The 17,268-nt window shown below is 33.0% G+C and overlaps 1 protein-coding gene across 1 annotated transcript; it reads left to right on the forward strand.

Moving 5' to 3' along the window:
• Positions 1-8,974: 8,974 nt before the first annotated feature.
• On the forward strand, positions 8,975-15,784 carry LOC135072830 (uncharacterized). The gene is made up of 4 exons (XM_063966869.1): positions 8,975-9,108; positions 11,804-12,120; positions 12,249-12,458; positions 12,534-15,784. The coding sequence occupies exons 2-4, from the start codon at positions 11,808-11,810 to the stop codon at positions 15,782-15,784; spliced, it is 3,774 nt and encodes a 1,257-aa protein (XP_063822939.1). The 5' UTR covers positions 8,975-9,108; positions 11,804-11,807.
• The last annotated feature ends 1,484 nt before the right edge of the window (positions 15,785-17,268 follow it).

Consider the following 17,268-nt stretch of genomic DNA (forward strand, 5'->3'; position numbering starts at 1 on the left):
GTATTCAGTAGATAAGTAGGTAACTAAATTTTTAACTTTATTTTACTTTTTAAAATTGCATCGTAAAATTTCAACTTCCAAACGTCAAGCTCTTGTTTACTATGAAACAGCTTCTCAAAACGTATCAAGTGACAAGCCCAATTAGTTAGCAATTTAGTTACCTACTTATCACGTGTAAATCAGCCTTTAGACTAAGTAAGACACAATCATAGGATTGAATTAAACCAAATACATCGACTAAGTTAATAAGTTTTTTACTAAGTTTCGTGTTTTAAAAACACAACAATATTCCACGTTTTAATAAAATACATAATAATAAACTGCATATTCGGTATGAAAAGACTCAAGTAACTTTATAAAAAAAACTTCTATTAGAGACAGAAATGACAATTCCATTAAAAATAAGTATCTAATTATTTTACTGTTATTAACTACGTGACTAAACTGCCAGAGGAGATTAACTAAATAACACACCTACGAGTAAGTTAAATACAATAAATTGTAATCGTGTCACCATAATAATACAGTGTGATAAAATCACAATCTATCTTTATGATCTTAACTCTCAGATTAAAGAAAATCTAAAGGTAACTCTATATTTAAGTAGTTTTAGAGAGGATAGTATATTATTGAACTGAAATACGAGTGTCTTTGACATTTACTACCAACTCGTATGAGGTTCAGGATCTATTGAGGAAAATTGAACGAGATATAACGGTCGTATTAATTTTATTTGTAAATATCTCTAGGCAGTTTGTATTTAGTAAAGCTAGATGTGTATAAATGTACGATATTTAATTAAGTAATATGTACCTAATTATAGAGGACGGCTGCCGTCTAAAACTATCATAGGAATGTTTAATAGAATCCTATAATACCGCTTTATTTAGGGTAGGTTATTGTTAATAGTCCCCACGGGTGTTGAGCGCTGAAGAAAACAAGAGCAGAATGTTTTGATAACTAAACTAAAATAAACGTAATTCCACCCACAAGACGGACCGACGACCTCATAAAGGTAGCAGGAAGACGCTGGATGCAGGCCGCTACCAACCGGTCCTTATGGAAATCATTGGGGGAGGCCTATGTTCAGCAGTGGACGTCTTGTGGATGATGAAAAAAAGACTACCTACTACAGTACAACTGTAGAGAAGAAATACATAACAAAGGTGGGGTTGCACTATCGTACTTTAACTTTAACAAACGTCAAAAGTCTGTCAGCTAAAAGATTATCACCATCAGTCAGGCTGAGCCATCAGATCATCTAATCTCTACTGCAGGATCCCCCTTTATTCACTAGAGCCATATTGAGATCTTTTGGGACGCTCGTCAGATAGGCGAGGAGGTTTGTTATTCTCATATTTCTCGCCTCTTAGAACATCTACGGGAAGAGTGGGATATTAAATTACTCAATAATTTACTTTACAACAATAATTGATATTTATTGTCCGTGGTGCATAATCTTTTCTTAAAGGTTTTATGCCCGTTTTCACCACCAATACCTAATGTTCAAGTGACCCCTATGAAAACAAAATTCCTGTTAAATGTTACCATAGGGGTCACTTAAAAATTAGGAATTGATGGTGAAAACGGGCATTAAACCTTTGTTTGTCACCTGTCATCCGCTTTGCAATGGAGGGAAGTCGAACCCTAATTTCGAACTCCTCCTATGTTCTTCTGATTAATTTCGTTGCGGGTCCAATGACAGTTTAACTTTCCCCCGGGACAAACTTGACCTTCATTGGTTGGATTTTTATGGCGGTCAAGCTGTAGATCCTGGCTACACAGGAGTTGCAGTGATGGGTACGAGAGGTGGGAATAGTCCCGTTTACAACACTAATCTTCGATTTAAACTGAATGAAACTCTTCGAATAAGTGCTCAAAATCCGTGCTGAGTATTATTACTTACTTTAAGTTCAATGCTAGTCAGTTCGAACATTCTTCGTCCGAGTCTAGTCATTTTGAGGATGAGTGCATCTAGTCATTTGTAAATAAGACCTAGTCAGTCTAAAAATCTAGTCATAAAGTAGTAAGTAATGTGAATATTGTATTTTTATATATATATTTATGATTGTGTGTTTAATGCTAGTAATGAATAATTTTTTGAAGCAAAATATATTATTTAAGTTTAATCTGCCATTTATACAATGTTTTCGTACAAATAACTTATTTTCATATTTTTTCGTGAGAATTTATACATATTTTATACAATTTAATCCAGCAATGTTTTTAAAAATGAATTTACATGGGATTTTTTATGAACATCGGACCTTAATGACTAAATTATTATTTGGTAGAGCGAAACACATAGTAAGTACAATAATAATAATACTAGAAATTAAGTCATGCCTTTACCACAAGCAATACTACAATAGTACTAGTGCTTTATTCCGATAGAACAATAATAAGAATTAATAAAATCAGTTAACCTAATCCATGAAAATAGACATAAACAGAAATTATTCGCCTATAGTTTCGATTATCGTATAGTAGATATAGTTTATTATTTTTATTAGGTGAATGTGCTCTTGAAAAATTTACATTTGATTAAATTACTTTTATTTTATTACTTGCTTAACTATGTACCAAATATGTAGGGTATCGTATACTCCTTTATTGTAGAGTCCCAAGAGAGTATTTAAAAGAACTGATTTATATTGAAAAGTTGTCTTAGTAAAAGTTTCATATTTTTGAGTTTCCAGATGTTTCAAAATGTAACACCTAACAGGAAATTTTGCTTTTGCATTTTTCTATGATATTCATTAGTCTTCGATTACATTTGTGTTTTAGTTTTAAAAAAGTGTGGCTGATCTACGCTAAATTATAAGTATCCTTTACATTTCTTTCTTTTATCAAACAACACAATTTTAGTTGGCTCGAAGTGTTTGTAAGCCATGTTTGGTATTGTGCAGTGCGATAAGAAATGGAATGACCTTTCGATGCTACAAATGGCCGATTTTTTTGTAATAGATGTATAAATATTTTGATAAATAGATATCCAAGCTAGTTAGATGTAAACTTAAGCCAATATGATCCGAAATTAGAAATAAATAGTATGAAAGATGAACTATGATATGTAGCATCGATTGGGCACTTAGGTAGGTAGTGTGTAGTTATGAAATGATTCAATTTCGTTCACATTTAGGTAAAAATATGGTACAATCGTTTATGTAGAATTAAAACTTAACTTATTGACTTTATGCAAGATTTAAAAAATGTAAAGTAATGTATTCCGAAAGAAATTAAGAATTAGTTAATTTATAATTCTTACGTGGAATTTTCAATGCTCGTACGTGTTCGTCACCTCTATTAAAAATTCACAAAATATTTTTCGCTTGAAGGTTTTAGAAATGTTTCTTATCATGTTAATTTGTGTGTAAATGGTTACTTTACGTAAACGAATTATTGAAACTACATCAATGTTTTGCCCAATGCTTTTATTATTACGACGTAGGTAAGTAAGTACTTACCAAAAACATTTAGTTTTATGTGTACGAGTTACCTACTTACTTCACCTTATTATGCACTCTTTATAATAAAATTGATACCTCTCTACTCTCATAGAAAATTGACTGAAAAATTTGTGGGCTCGACTATGATTTTGAGCTTAATTTAATTTTGGATTATCCTTTTCCTTTTTTTTCAAATAATTTTATGCATCTGGGACTATCTACGTGCAACCACAGAATAATAATAAGTACTGTGCAACGAAACAGAAACTTAAGTTGATTTTCTTCTTAAATTCACTTACGACTGTCAACTTTTTCTTTCAGCGAAACAAAGCTTTCTGGAACATCTGCGATCTATGTATGAGCTTTCAATTTAATTACAAAAGTAACAAAAGTTTTCAATAATTTTACCTAAATGTGAACAAAAGGGGATAAAGGTCGCTCTTCTGAGCGTCAGAGCACGATGGAAGTTACAAATTTGATTAGGCTACGGTAGAACGCGCCACGAGGTGATTAGGTGGGACATTTATGCAATAAAAATAGGTTACTGTGTAGTTTTACTAAGCTAATCCACTAGCCCTTAACTTTTTAAAGTAGACTAGTCGAAAGCGTAGCTTTCTCTTTTTAGGGTTCCGTAGCCAAATGGCAAAAAACGGAACCCTTATAGATTCTTTTAATATTTATTTTGTGTAACGCATTCGCATACTTCAAGGTTTTTTGCAAAGTAAATGCCTCGTATTTTTAGGGGACTCTTTTAATCTATGAAGGTCTACCAACCTCAATTTATTTAGTATTTCTTAAACTACCAATTTCGATTGATTTATCAACCAACCGATTAGTACATAACCTTTCTTTTATTTGTCAATAAAATTACTTATGAAGTATACCTAGGTACCTGTGTTGTAGTTCGAACTCTCAGTTAAAATATCTATTAAGCTCTCAGAAACTGGAAAAGCTCGCTGGTAAAGGCTGAAAACCAGCGTCGTCATCTACAGGAACATGGGTCTCTACATTTAGTAAGACTTATTTTTATATGCTACCTGTGTTATAATATAAGCTGTAAAGAAATAAATAAATTATGGTATAGTGAGCTCCTAGTGATTGCTATAATACAGTTTGTGCCCTTGTTATAATCGATTTTACATTATTTGCAACCCGAATGTTATATATTTTTGTAATAACCGTAATTATCTCATTTTTGTGTACCCTAGAGAATACGAGGCTTACTTGGTTAGCATAGGTATTATAATTTTTACAAAAAGTTTTATAGATATAGTTTTTCCTCTAGAAATAAGTTTTAAAACAGCTGTGGAATTGGATGTTCAGATAAACATAGGTAGTACATAATTTTAATGTAATGTATGTATAATTAAAAATTGGGACGTCATAGCGATGTATTAGTTAATAAGTAGATATTTATAACGAGATGATTGGCTTTCAGGATGATCTCAAATATCTAGTCCTAGGTTAGTGTGCTGTAAAGTTTAGTTTAGTTAGACGTTTTTAATTCTATGGTCCAGTTATAAGATACGTTAGTTTAAAATAGTCCTTTGGACCAAAAGAACTCTTTAGAATTAAACACTGATTAAGGAAGTGTGTAAATAATGAGTGCTCACGTATGTATGTATAAATTAAGCTATGTGTATAGTATATGGCTGTTTTATGTGTTGAATTTGATACATAATTGATATCTAATCGTTTCGGTGAGATAGTGGTTTAGTATTCCGTTAATATTTTGTCTAATTTGGTAGTAAGAAACAGACTATCATTTACGTATGCTTGTTTGTCTAATCTTCAACTTTCGACTACTTAAGAAATTAAAACAGCCATTTACTACTGTGTGCCTCTGGATTCAGTTACTTTATCTCGTGATAGCCTCGAAATTAAATAATATTTAGTAAAATCTTTTTTTTTGTTACAGGCAATTTTTGAATTCTAAGTTACCAATGTACAAATATATAAATCGAATAAACTTAGAAGTTTATAGAGTCAATAAATAGATAAATATTTTTATTTTGCTGTTTTAGCGTTAACATAACTTATTTCGCAAAATATATGAATGACGACTTATCTGTGATTGCATTTTTTACTTGACTATCTTATAACATAAACTACAATATTTTTTAAATCTTGGTTTTTATGATTACTAATTTATAGAGTTACATCGTAAATTGTAATTTTAAGAGCAATAAATAAGTGGCATATCGTAATGAAAGCTGAATTTGTAAAAAGTTTATAAAAATGTCGTGCGTTATGTAAAAAATTGTAAAGTAGCGAGAGTTTTGAGAATAAAAAGAAATTACTCCAAATCTGTTATTTCATTCATTTAGTTTTATGTAAGTACTTATAGGTACCTACCTACTTAATTGCTCGATCATTTATACCAAATATCGTTAAAAGTTATCAAAGGGCTACGTCATTACACATACCTACTACAATATTACTATTTTATTAGTAAACCTGATGAGTGACTCTACTACACGTAAACAATCACCAAAATAAAAATAAAATGGCAAGTCGGGCACAAACTTGTAAAAAAGCAACGAGTACCTATAGGTGTACCAGAATCTCATGGCAAACAAAAATATTGGAAAAGTGTGTTTTTCATATGGCAATTGTCTATGGTTTAATTGTCACCTGTCAAAGAAAATTATGAAATCTGTCAGCCGCTGCAAAAATTTTGTAATCTCTTCTTGACTATTTGTTATTTTTGTGAAAAAATCGAAAAAGCTCAAGCAAGTCATATTGTTTTCAATGTGAATTGTAAAATAAGACATAATTCAAAGTCAATCTTTGATTCTAAAGCGCGTCGTCGAGTTGACAGTAAGTTGGACTGAAATATTTTGATACATTTAGTTTATTACCCAATTACGTCACAAGGAGGGTTATGTTTTTTTATATTATTCTTAATACTTAGCTGCTTTATCGGGGTTTTCAGGTATATCTCACAAATTGGTGCAGGGGAATGGTCAAAATGTTATGACCATGTAAAGAAAATTGAAAAAGATTTTATCTCTTTATTTTGATCATCTATTGAAGAACAAGAAATTGCAAGTGGAGTTCTTAGAATCGTTTTCTAGTTCTGAATGAAGTGATAAGTTAAAAGTATGATGCATAATAAAATTAGTTACTTAAATTAATAATACGATTTATTTATTTTTCAAGACACTTTCCCGATGTATAACAACTTTCTTCATACACATACCTACCTAAAATGTATATTCGTACTTCATGTTCATTAATATTAAAGTCATAAAAGTAAAAAATTAAACAGTATCAAGATCGTTTATTCCAATTTCCCCAGTATTGCTCTCAACAAAGTTTATTTTCCCTATTTGCCATGAGATTCTGGTACACCTATAACCGTGATCGAATTCAAAATAAAATAACATATACAGGGTGTCCCAGAATGGGTGAATCAAACTGATAGGGGAGGTAGCTCTACTAATGTACTATCACTAAAAAATAAGAAAAAAAAGCGCATAAGGACACAAAAAAAATTTTTTTTTGGAAAATGAAAATGAATCAGCTTTGCCTAAGTATCTGGCTATAATTGCTGCGTTTGGATATTTGTACTTTTTTCTTACTAATATTAATTGTACATGATAGCTTCGTTTATCTGTAAACAAACTTTTGAAAATAATGACTAGATTTCGAATTTAGAGCACATCTAAATATTATATAATAAAAAGTAAAAAAACTAAAACCCAACTACGACAAAAAACGACGCTGAAAAAGTATAAAACAAGATTTTCAGAATACTAAACTGAACAAAGTTGCTAATGTAGTTGCATAGTAATTTTCATGTTTGGAAAACCGCAGTCACACGTTGTCAAAGTGCTACGGTAGGTAGGTATATGTAACGTGTGACTACGCCTTTCCAAACATGAAAATTACTATGCAACTACATTAGCAACTTTGTTCAGTTTAGAATTCTGAAAATCTTGTTTTATACTTTTTCAGCGTCGTTTTTTGTCGTAGTTGGGTTTTAGTTTTTTTACTTTTTATTATTTGTACTATTTTGGTGATAAAGTGTATTTGTGAAAACAAAAGTTAAATTGATGAACTAATAAGTAGTAAAGAAGCTATGAACGAAAAGATGTGAATTATATGCAATTAGCCCATGAATACAGGTAAAGTCACAAGCAAATGCTAGTAATATATATAATATTCAAAATGTACAAGTAAAGCGCTTTCAAATGATACCAAACACGGCATATTTATCTTAACTTTATTTTTTTACTCTGTATGTTTTGTCCGCTAGAGGGCGCCACATTAGATTTTGTGAAACCCCATAAAGCCTATAACCAGCGGACAATTAAGACGCTTCTAATGATATGTCATTTGTCGAATTCTGATAAGTAGTTTAGAAGTTACGAGGGTACACATGAACATACATACATACATACATAGCCTGTCAAAATCATAACCCTCCTTTTGCTTTGCCGTAGTCGGGTAAAAAGGAGAAACTGACTGACTTAGTGACATATCAACGCACAGCCTAAACGGCTAAACGTAGGCACTTGAAATTTGGAAGGGACGTAGCTTAGGTACCGTAGAGGTGCACTAAGAAAGGAATTCCCACGGAAACGGGAATTATTTTTGTATGAAAAATCTAAACCGCTTAAGTTAGACGCTTAAAATTTGGCATGCAGGTACTCACCCATTCTGGGACACCCTGTATAAGTGTTTTGTTTATGTCATGAAGTATGAAAAAAGACCAAAGGAATAATAACGTATTCTTAGTAAACTACTTTCAAGTAAGTTTTGCGATTATTTTGTTCTGCTGAATGCGGAAAAAACGTTATTGCTACAAGCAAAGCCGGTAACTGCAATTATATTGCAACGAGGTAGGTATATTGTATTTGTTTATCCGTGTTTTCTTAGCATATTGACATGTCATATAATATAAGAGAACACTTGAGGATAAGATAATATTAATAGTATTTTCAAATATCGCAATGCACTTATCTAACCCCCAACTGAGCTGTTTTTATACATTTTATAGATAACTCATCAGTAAAGTAGATATTTATAAAGAAACGTTATAACATACGCCTAAATAATGTATGTGCATAGTCCACACTTCTTTGCCCAAAGCGGAATTCGAACCTGTATGTAACCACTCTGGCATTGTTTTCACATCGTGAAAGTTGTTTATTATAATTTAATATTATATTATGGTATCTGTGCGAATATCTTAACCAATCGGCCGCATTTCTTTTATTGTTTTATACTATGGCCATTAAAACACAAATATTTATTTATTTATTTCCACATATTTACATTTACACTATCTTTACAGGTAAGACCTAATGCGATAGCTTAACTTAATGTAGGTACCTACTTAATAATAACTTAAAAACTAACCACAGTATCTAAATTTATTATGGATTATTCTGGTCCGAAATAAATAAATTATTATTATTATAAAAACAAATGCTTTTAATAAACAACAAAACGGTAATAACCTCTTTCGTATGGGTAGGAAATTTTTAAAATGAGGTATATTTGACATACAAGTTACAACGTCATTTTATTTCAAAATTTCAGTCTTCAAGGAAAAATATGTTTTTTTCTAAATTATGTGTTAAATAATATTCTAAGATCACCTATGTCTGCAGAAAACTGCCGACCGCCTACTTTTTATTCAGCTTACAAGGTAATTGTTTTTAATTATAAGATGACATAGAAATTAAGTTCAGATAAATAATTTATTGTTATCGTCTATTCCCCTACTTATTTTGACACGAAAGCGTGGTTCTTGGTTCTTGCGAGGTTATAGTATTTGTAGGTACTGAGTCGCAGATTCGATTCCCGAACCAGATTAAACCTTTTCTAAATAGTCAGGAGTTTCTGGGCGATGTAAATTAATGAATGGAATTAATGACCAAGTTTGGCAGAAAAGCGATTGTATTTGCACTGGTCTTTTTAATTAAATAAAAATAATTGCTTCAAGGGCTTTAAATTACCTATCACTTTAGAAAGTTATTCACCTAACCCGGAAATTTTTGCTGTAGGCTCAATGATAAACAGCCTAGCTATCTACTTACATGCTTTGCATTTTATTGCTCTTTAATACATATGAACACAAAGTACAATAACTAACACCTTTGATTAAAATAATCATAGAATAACATTATTAACAACCTAAACTTAACAAATAAGTAGGTAAAGGGTGGGTAGAGCCTCCTTTAAGCTAGCACATGCGATTACCTACTGTAGTTATTAATCTTACACTTAAGTGATATGGCTGAAAGTACTATATGGTAGGTAATAGTATTTTCAAGAATACAAAAATAATGTTTATAGAGCCCGACACAAGCAAATACTTTATTTTTCATTGTTTATTTTTTTCAGCCTCTATTCGGCCTGTAGTCTTCCCAACTGTTAAAACTACCAAAATGGAAACTGCATGCCTGCGTATTAAATTCACGCCACTCTTACAAAATCTTCAAAAAGAGGATTCCAAACATTGCCTGGAAATAGTTCCAGAGATAACCTGCATACAGAATCTAGACAAAATACAATGGAGGAAAGAGGAAAACTCTATCGAGTACACTATACCTATGACGTACAAAATTATATTGAGAAAAAAACATGTAATTAAAGATAAGATAAATGAGATAGAAACGTTAGATAAGACGTATCATTCGTGCGTAGATTTGCTGCTTCCATCGTCAGATACAAACATAATGGGACTGGGATCAGGGGACATCAGCAGAATAGTCAGCGACACCTTCGTGCTCAGCAAGGTCACCACAGACGTCGAGAAGTGCAGCATTCTATTCATGGAACCCAATGCTGACAGCAGAAATGAACAATCGATCGAATTAATAACGACTCAAGTACAAACCGATAGCAATAATGAACACTTTTTTACTGACGAATTAGGAAACAATGGAAGAATTAAAAGGACAAATTATAAATCGCGAGACACGATTACAACTCAAACCTCACCAGAAGGTAAAAGTAGCATATTTCCTATTATGCCTATAATTACTTGAAATTAGCTATTTCCTGCTTTATTTTTAATTTTGTAAATTTTATTTTTCAGTAGTTCAAAGTGAATCTCATGTTGTTCAGGTTGCAAACGCCGACATTTTAGACTATGATAAAAAGTCAATAGATAAAAATACAAATACAGAATCAGCAAGTAATGTTGAAGACAAAAGGTCGTCTGGGAATTTCGGAAAAGCGTTTACGATCTATAACAAACTAGAGACGAGACGAAATCTAAGTCTAACTCCGATATGCTCTATCAATACCGAGGACAATGAAGCAGAACCAGTGAAACGAATTTCTTCCAACACGATTGTCTACCTTAGATACGAAACCCAGAAAGAATTTGCATGTGCTGAGATCAGAGGCAACTCAGTTAAAAGTGACGATTTGTACTTCAGTTTGTACACAAGGAATCACAATAACTTCTGCAAGACATTTAAACAGTACGACTGCGTCACCAGCCACAGAGTACTTCCAGAAGTGAGAGTGGCAAATTTTGTGCAGATCATGGAAAACGAAATCATGCCCTTAAAACTTATGCTAAGTGATATTATAAGTAAATGCTCGTCTCTTGGTGTCAGTTGGAGTAAATCTCAACAAAAACCCTTAATAAATAATGAAGTCAACAGTGAAAAACAAATAAGTGGATGTAAAACAAAGAAACAAGCTAACTCTAACCGTGTTGTTTATTCAATTGTGTTTGATGGATAAGAATGTTTAAATAAATTAAGTCCTGGCAGTATTTCTTGTTTTTTTAAGCATTTGACGCTAGAAAAACATTTAATTTCATCACCCAATTAACCAAAAAAGTATTTAACAGTATTCTCGTTACGTCGTTTCGACGTCTTGTGGCCTTACTATAGATTCACGTCACAGCTTCCCACGATAGCACGATATATGATTACCTACACCATACACGGTGTGAACACACACGTGTTTTAGCGGCACTAATTAGTTCATCATAGAGTGCGTAACTAAATTTTGCCACCACCACGCACGTGTCATTTAACTCAAAAATAGCCTCTATAACTTATTCTTTATAGTTTGCTTTCTTTCTCATAATTTAGGTACAAGTAGGTATGTTTGTAACTGCTAACGAGTTGATAGAGTTCAGGCATAGTATAAAAATCATACGTACATAAATACAAATCTTAGGTAGGGACAGCGCGTACGGGGACAACGGTAATAAAGATTTTGTTTTCTCTTTTCCCATAATAATAACTACTACTATTTGGTAGGAAGATATTATGTTATAGTTAGGTATTAAAAAAACCACTGATGAAGCAGCAGTGCGAACCCCACATAAAGATAAATTGTAATAATTTGATTTTTGTCGCTTAACTTAATTCTAGAATAATGGGCAATGAATCCGTGGTAGATCAGATAGTGAACAACCTATCGTTTGAAGTGGAAGCAGTGCCTCAGGACGATGACAAATTGGCTAGTACTTCGAACACAACACCTCTAAATGTAAAGATAAGGGTACGAAAGAAGAATGAAAGTGGGATACAGCATGGCGTGCTATCAGTGCCCAAGTTTGGACGCCCTGACGCGCAGCCAGAGAGAATTCGACTTATCAGCAGTGACCAGACTATTATGTCCTTCAATATGTCTATGGAAGCCGATTTAGTGAAGAAACCCAAAAGGAAACCTCGCAAATCGTTGTTCGGTAAGTGGTGTCATGAATACGCTAGTCCCTAGATTTATCATTCAACACAAACAAGAAATACTTATATCAAAATAATAAATACAAGAACAACATTAAAACACGCTCTAATCAAAAATTACTCATTACAGCTCGTTGCTTAGGAACTCAGTATGATGATGATGAAATGCCCTACGCACCAAGTACTGCATACAACGCTAAAGTATCTGACGCAAATACTACAAGCAAGTCTGACGGCGTCATAAGGCAAAACTTCACTCTTTCTAAAACTAATTACGATAATGCTGTTGATCTACAAATACATACAAAGAAACATGGCATACTTGGGAAGTGTAAACCAGGTAAAATTGCTCAAAAGTAAAAAATGTCTCTTGTAATTTAGTCTTCATTAATCACGTCGTATATAACATTTTCAGGAGGTTGCCTAGATCCACCTTTTGGCGAAGAAAAATACTCGTATGAACCTACACAAAAAATACAACTAAAAAAAATGCCCGGTATTACTGAGGATAAGGTTGAGAAACCTAAGAAAATCAAAGTATCTAAAATGGTTGCTGACCAAAGAAACATAAATGTCTCAAATGAACTTAGTAAGGAGAGTATTGGAAATAAAACGAAAACAAAATCTCAAGATGAATCGGATAGTATTTTAAGTCTTTATAACAACTCTCTAGAGGGTTCTTTAGACTCAAAATACTCTGACTCAGTCATAACTTATCCTCCACTTACGAACACTAATAGTAATGAAAAGAGTTTAAGAAACAGAATAAGCAATGAAGAAAAGCCTAGAAAATCATTTGATGATAGCATAGAAGCTTTCTTCAGTTCAAAAACTAGTCGGTTAAATGAAATAAGCAGCAATGATGCTGACGATGGGAAAAAAGAAAAAGCTAAAGTTATCGTACCGGTACCTATACCGATACCTTTAGAACATCATTTTGTTAAAGAATCTGAAAAAACGCAAATCTCAACACAAAACTTTCCAGATTCTGTAACCAAAAAGGGCACACTAGTGGAATCAGATTTAACTGTAATGGAAGAAGTTAGTGAAATGTTGGACACAAACGATGCCAAATATAATTATTCACAAGAACACCCGCCTTACACTGACAATATTGTTGCACCACAAAAGAATAATGAAGAACTCAATGCTCAATTGAATGTTACAACAGCTGATCCAACAGTTAAATCTCAAATAGAAACGTCTGGCATTCAAACACGTCCAGTTGATTTAATTAAGCCAAAAATAGTTGATACCCCCGAAGACAAATATGATATATCATCATACCATGAAAAGCATGATGAAGTTGATTCATATGATGATGATCAGTCAACAGTAAAAAAATCAAGAACTTTACCCAATGAAATGCCAATTCCTGTGCAAGAAAAAGGCCAAACTAAAGAACACAAAGTGGCGACACCTCTTTCACCTGTACAAGATACTCAATCTTCAGGAAAATATTCAAGAACTCTTCATGATGAAATACCGATTTCAGTGGTAAAAAAAGAACAAACTAAAGAAAACAAAATTGAATCACCTCCTTCACCTGTAGAAAATGACCAATCTTTAGAAAAAACATCAAGACCTCTACATAATGAGATGCCAATGTCAGTGCAAGGAAAAGAACATGAATTAGGAGAATCACTTAACTTGATATCAGATTTAGATGCACAAGCTCAACAAAATCTTCAACAGAATCGGGACCTTATCTCTAGCGCCAGAGGAAGTATGCAAGACGGTCGCAATTTTACAATTGGTCATACTATTAAGCCTTATGATCAAAACGATTATAAACGATCGAACGCTGATCCCGTCATGGTTTCAGATTATAATGATAAAATGCTGAAACAAAATAGTGCAGATGAATTTGATGAATTGGCATTTCCCGAAAAACTTATTAAAGGTATCACTTTATCGGAAACCGATATAAAATCAACAAAACAAAATGAGCAACTGAAAGAAACAATAAAACCCCAATCTCCAGTAGGTGAGGTTACACCAAATCGTCAAAATGAAACGTTGAACCCTTTCTCTAACACCGGAAGAAGTATGCTAGATGGTCGTAATTTTGAACAGTCGGGTGATGATCACATCATAGCTTCAGATTATGATTTCAATGATAAAATGCAAGACGACAATGGTTTAGATGAATATAAATTGACATTTTCCGAAAAAAACTCACTAGATAAAGGTATCATCCAATTGGAAACCGAAACAAAAGCTAGTAAACAAAATGAACAAATGAAAGGTACAATTGAATCCCAATCTCCAGTTGATGAGGTTACACGTAGTCGTCAAAATGAGCCACGAGAGCATGAGAACATTCAAGAAAATCGAGACGTAATTTCTAGCACCGAAGGAAGTATGGTGGACGCTAGGAATTTTGTAACTGGTCATACTGCTAAGCCCCATGATCAGAACGATAATATCAGTAAACAGTCGGCAGATGATCACGCCAGGAGTTCAGATTATGATATCAATGATAATGAACCGCCCGAAAATAGGTTAGATAGTAAATTGCCATTTCCCGGAAACGAATTACTTAATAAAGGAATAACCCAATCAGAAAGTGAAAGGACATCTAACATAATCCCTTCTGCTAAAGCTGTAAATGCTAGCAGTAAAGATTTTTCAGAAACTGATCAATATTTCATGGAAAATATGGATGTGGATGATACAGAACAAGATACAAAGAAGCCAGATTTAAATAAAGACTATGTAAACAATGAAAGTAATGATATCTTTTTACAAGAAAATAGTTCAAGTACTGATAAAAAAATATCGCAAAGTAATAAAAATCTATTACACAATGTAATAAGCAATGATGATGATGATAATTACGACGATACAGAACCAAGGAAATACAACACAATTTTTGAATCTTCCAAAGAAGATAATGACTTTAGTGCACTAACAGATCCACGTCATAACGGACTTGTTGATAGAATACCAGCTAATAATCTTCAAAACCTTGATACTGCATTACATTCGTCACAAATGGAACAGTTAAACATTTCTAATAGCAATGATGGCCTCGAGAATCATAAGGGTTTGGTCCCTAATTTTCCTGATAACGAAGATAATTCCGACAAAGATATTGCAAATAAAATGTTAGATGAAATAAATATATCTGAGATGCTTACAAATAGTTCTGAATTTATGGAACCTATAACGCGATCATCGCTAGATGAACAAAAGATTGAGAATAGCAAATCTATTATCGAAAGTCAATTAGTAAAATCAGAGCGAAGTAGTATTAATTACCCAAACTCACTAAAATACAAATTCAAGACTAAATCAGATATGTCTAGATCTAATTATAGTGCACAAAAGAAGTCACCACAGGTAGTTTCCAAAAGCTCCTTAAAGAAAAACTCTATATCTTTAGACATGGCATTCCAATCGTACGTGAATGAAAAAAAAGAAAGAATTTTCAAAAGTCTCGATTCATCGGTAGAAGCTGTAAGATACCCTAATGATTCAGTAACGGTCTTACAATCTCCCTTGAGTGAGGACTTTGAGATTCGAATACCAATAGATTTGGAGAATGACATGACAATACAAATTCATCGAACCAAAAGTCCTACGCAACGTGTGCAGATCCTAAAACAAGAACCTTTCGTTTCAGAAGTTTCATTTCCCACATTAAAAGGAAAGCATGGTTAGTACAATAAGTATAAAAATACTTTGTCAATTGCCTCAATAACATCGTACGTCAATTCGATAACGTTACATACTTATACTTACCGTTAGGCCCAGAACAGACGGTGAAACGCAACTGCAACGAAACTGCAACTTCTAGTTACTTTTGAGTTGCATCTAAGTTTCTGCCATAGCGTCCGTTGAGAAACCACACATGACGCGACCAGTTTGACCAGTTCAAATTAGATGCAATTCAAAAGTAACTAGCAGTTGCAGTTGCGTTTCACCGTCTGTTCTGGGCCTTAGGTTCGGGCATGACGAAGTGATTACAATATCGAGTTTAAATTATTGTTACAAGTACTATCACATGTTTCAGATTTATCAGATTTCTCCAAAACAAAATGCGAAAGTCACTCAAAAAGGTGGAATGGAAAATTCACTGGCAACGAAATTTCAAATGTTTTGGACTCCGTGTATGAACAAGAATTATTGCCGTTGCAAAAAACAATCAAAAACATGAAGAAAGAAGTTGATTTCCTGATCAGTCAACAATCAACACTCGTCGATAAATTAATAAGTTCTAAAAGGACAAAACCCTTTCGATTGCTCAAGGTCAATTCAAGATGTGTATGTTGTAGACCGAGGGTACCAAAAGTGGTTGATCTGCAAAGGGTATTTTGGTCTGGACAAAAATTTGGGGTCCGTGGATGTAAGCGGGGAGGTCCCACGATAGCGACATGGGAACAGTCACAATAAAGCAAAGAGACAGTCCCCGATGTAGATCACTGGGTTCTAATGCCCAGAACAAATTATCAAAGCGAATCGTTCGAGACAAAAAAATGTTTGGCACTTCTGAATACTTCTGATTTAGTAATCAATTATTTTGAAAAATCATTATTACGGCTTTCCATTTTACTAAAAATAATTTAACCAGTTCCAAAAGTGTTGCATTCTTATGTTTTCCAAAGGGCATTAACTCCAGCGATGATGAAATAAGTAATAAATCTTTAGATTGAATTGAACTTAGTTTTATTTTATCAATCAATTAAAACAATAGAAACGCGCACACCGTGACCACCATCGACCGGAGAGAGAGATGTGCATAGATAGTAAACACAAAACGAGATCATCAAACGAAACCCAATAAACTAAGGCTGGGTTGCACCATGTTACTTTAACTTTGACAAACGTCAGAAATCTGTCAAACTCCATACAAAAAACACCGGTTATCGTTATAATTACGTTCAAAGGTGGTGCAACTCAGCCTAAGTATAATCCGAATACATTTTATAATCATGTTTATTTAATGTACTTAGCTAATAATGTAAATTCATGATATTTTGCATGATTGTGTACATGTATTATACATAGATTAAATCAATTGGCGTTTATTTATCGCAATGCACAAACTTTGCAGATTTGTTACATTTAATCCGTCATAAACGCAAGGTGGCAGATTACTTATGTACTCGAGGGTTGAGTGGTAATAACATGACTAAGCAGTTATT

Source organism: Ostrinia nubilalis, chromosome 6 (genome assembly GCF_963855985.1).
Source record: "Ostrinia nubilalis chromosome 6, ilOstNubi1.1, whole genome shotgun sequence".
NCBI classification, from domain to species: domain Eukaryota; kingdom Metazoa; phylum Arthropoda; class Insecta; order Lepidoptera; family Crambidae; genus Ostrinia; species Ostrinia nubilalis.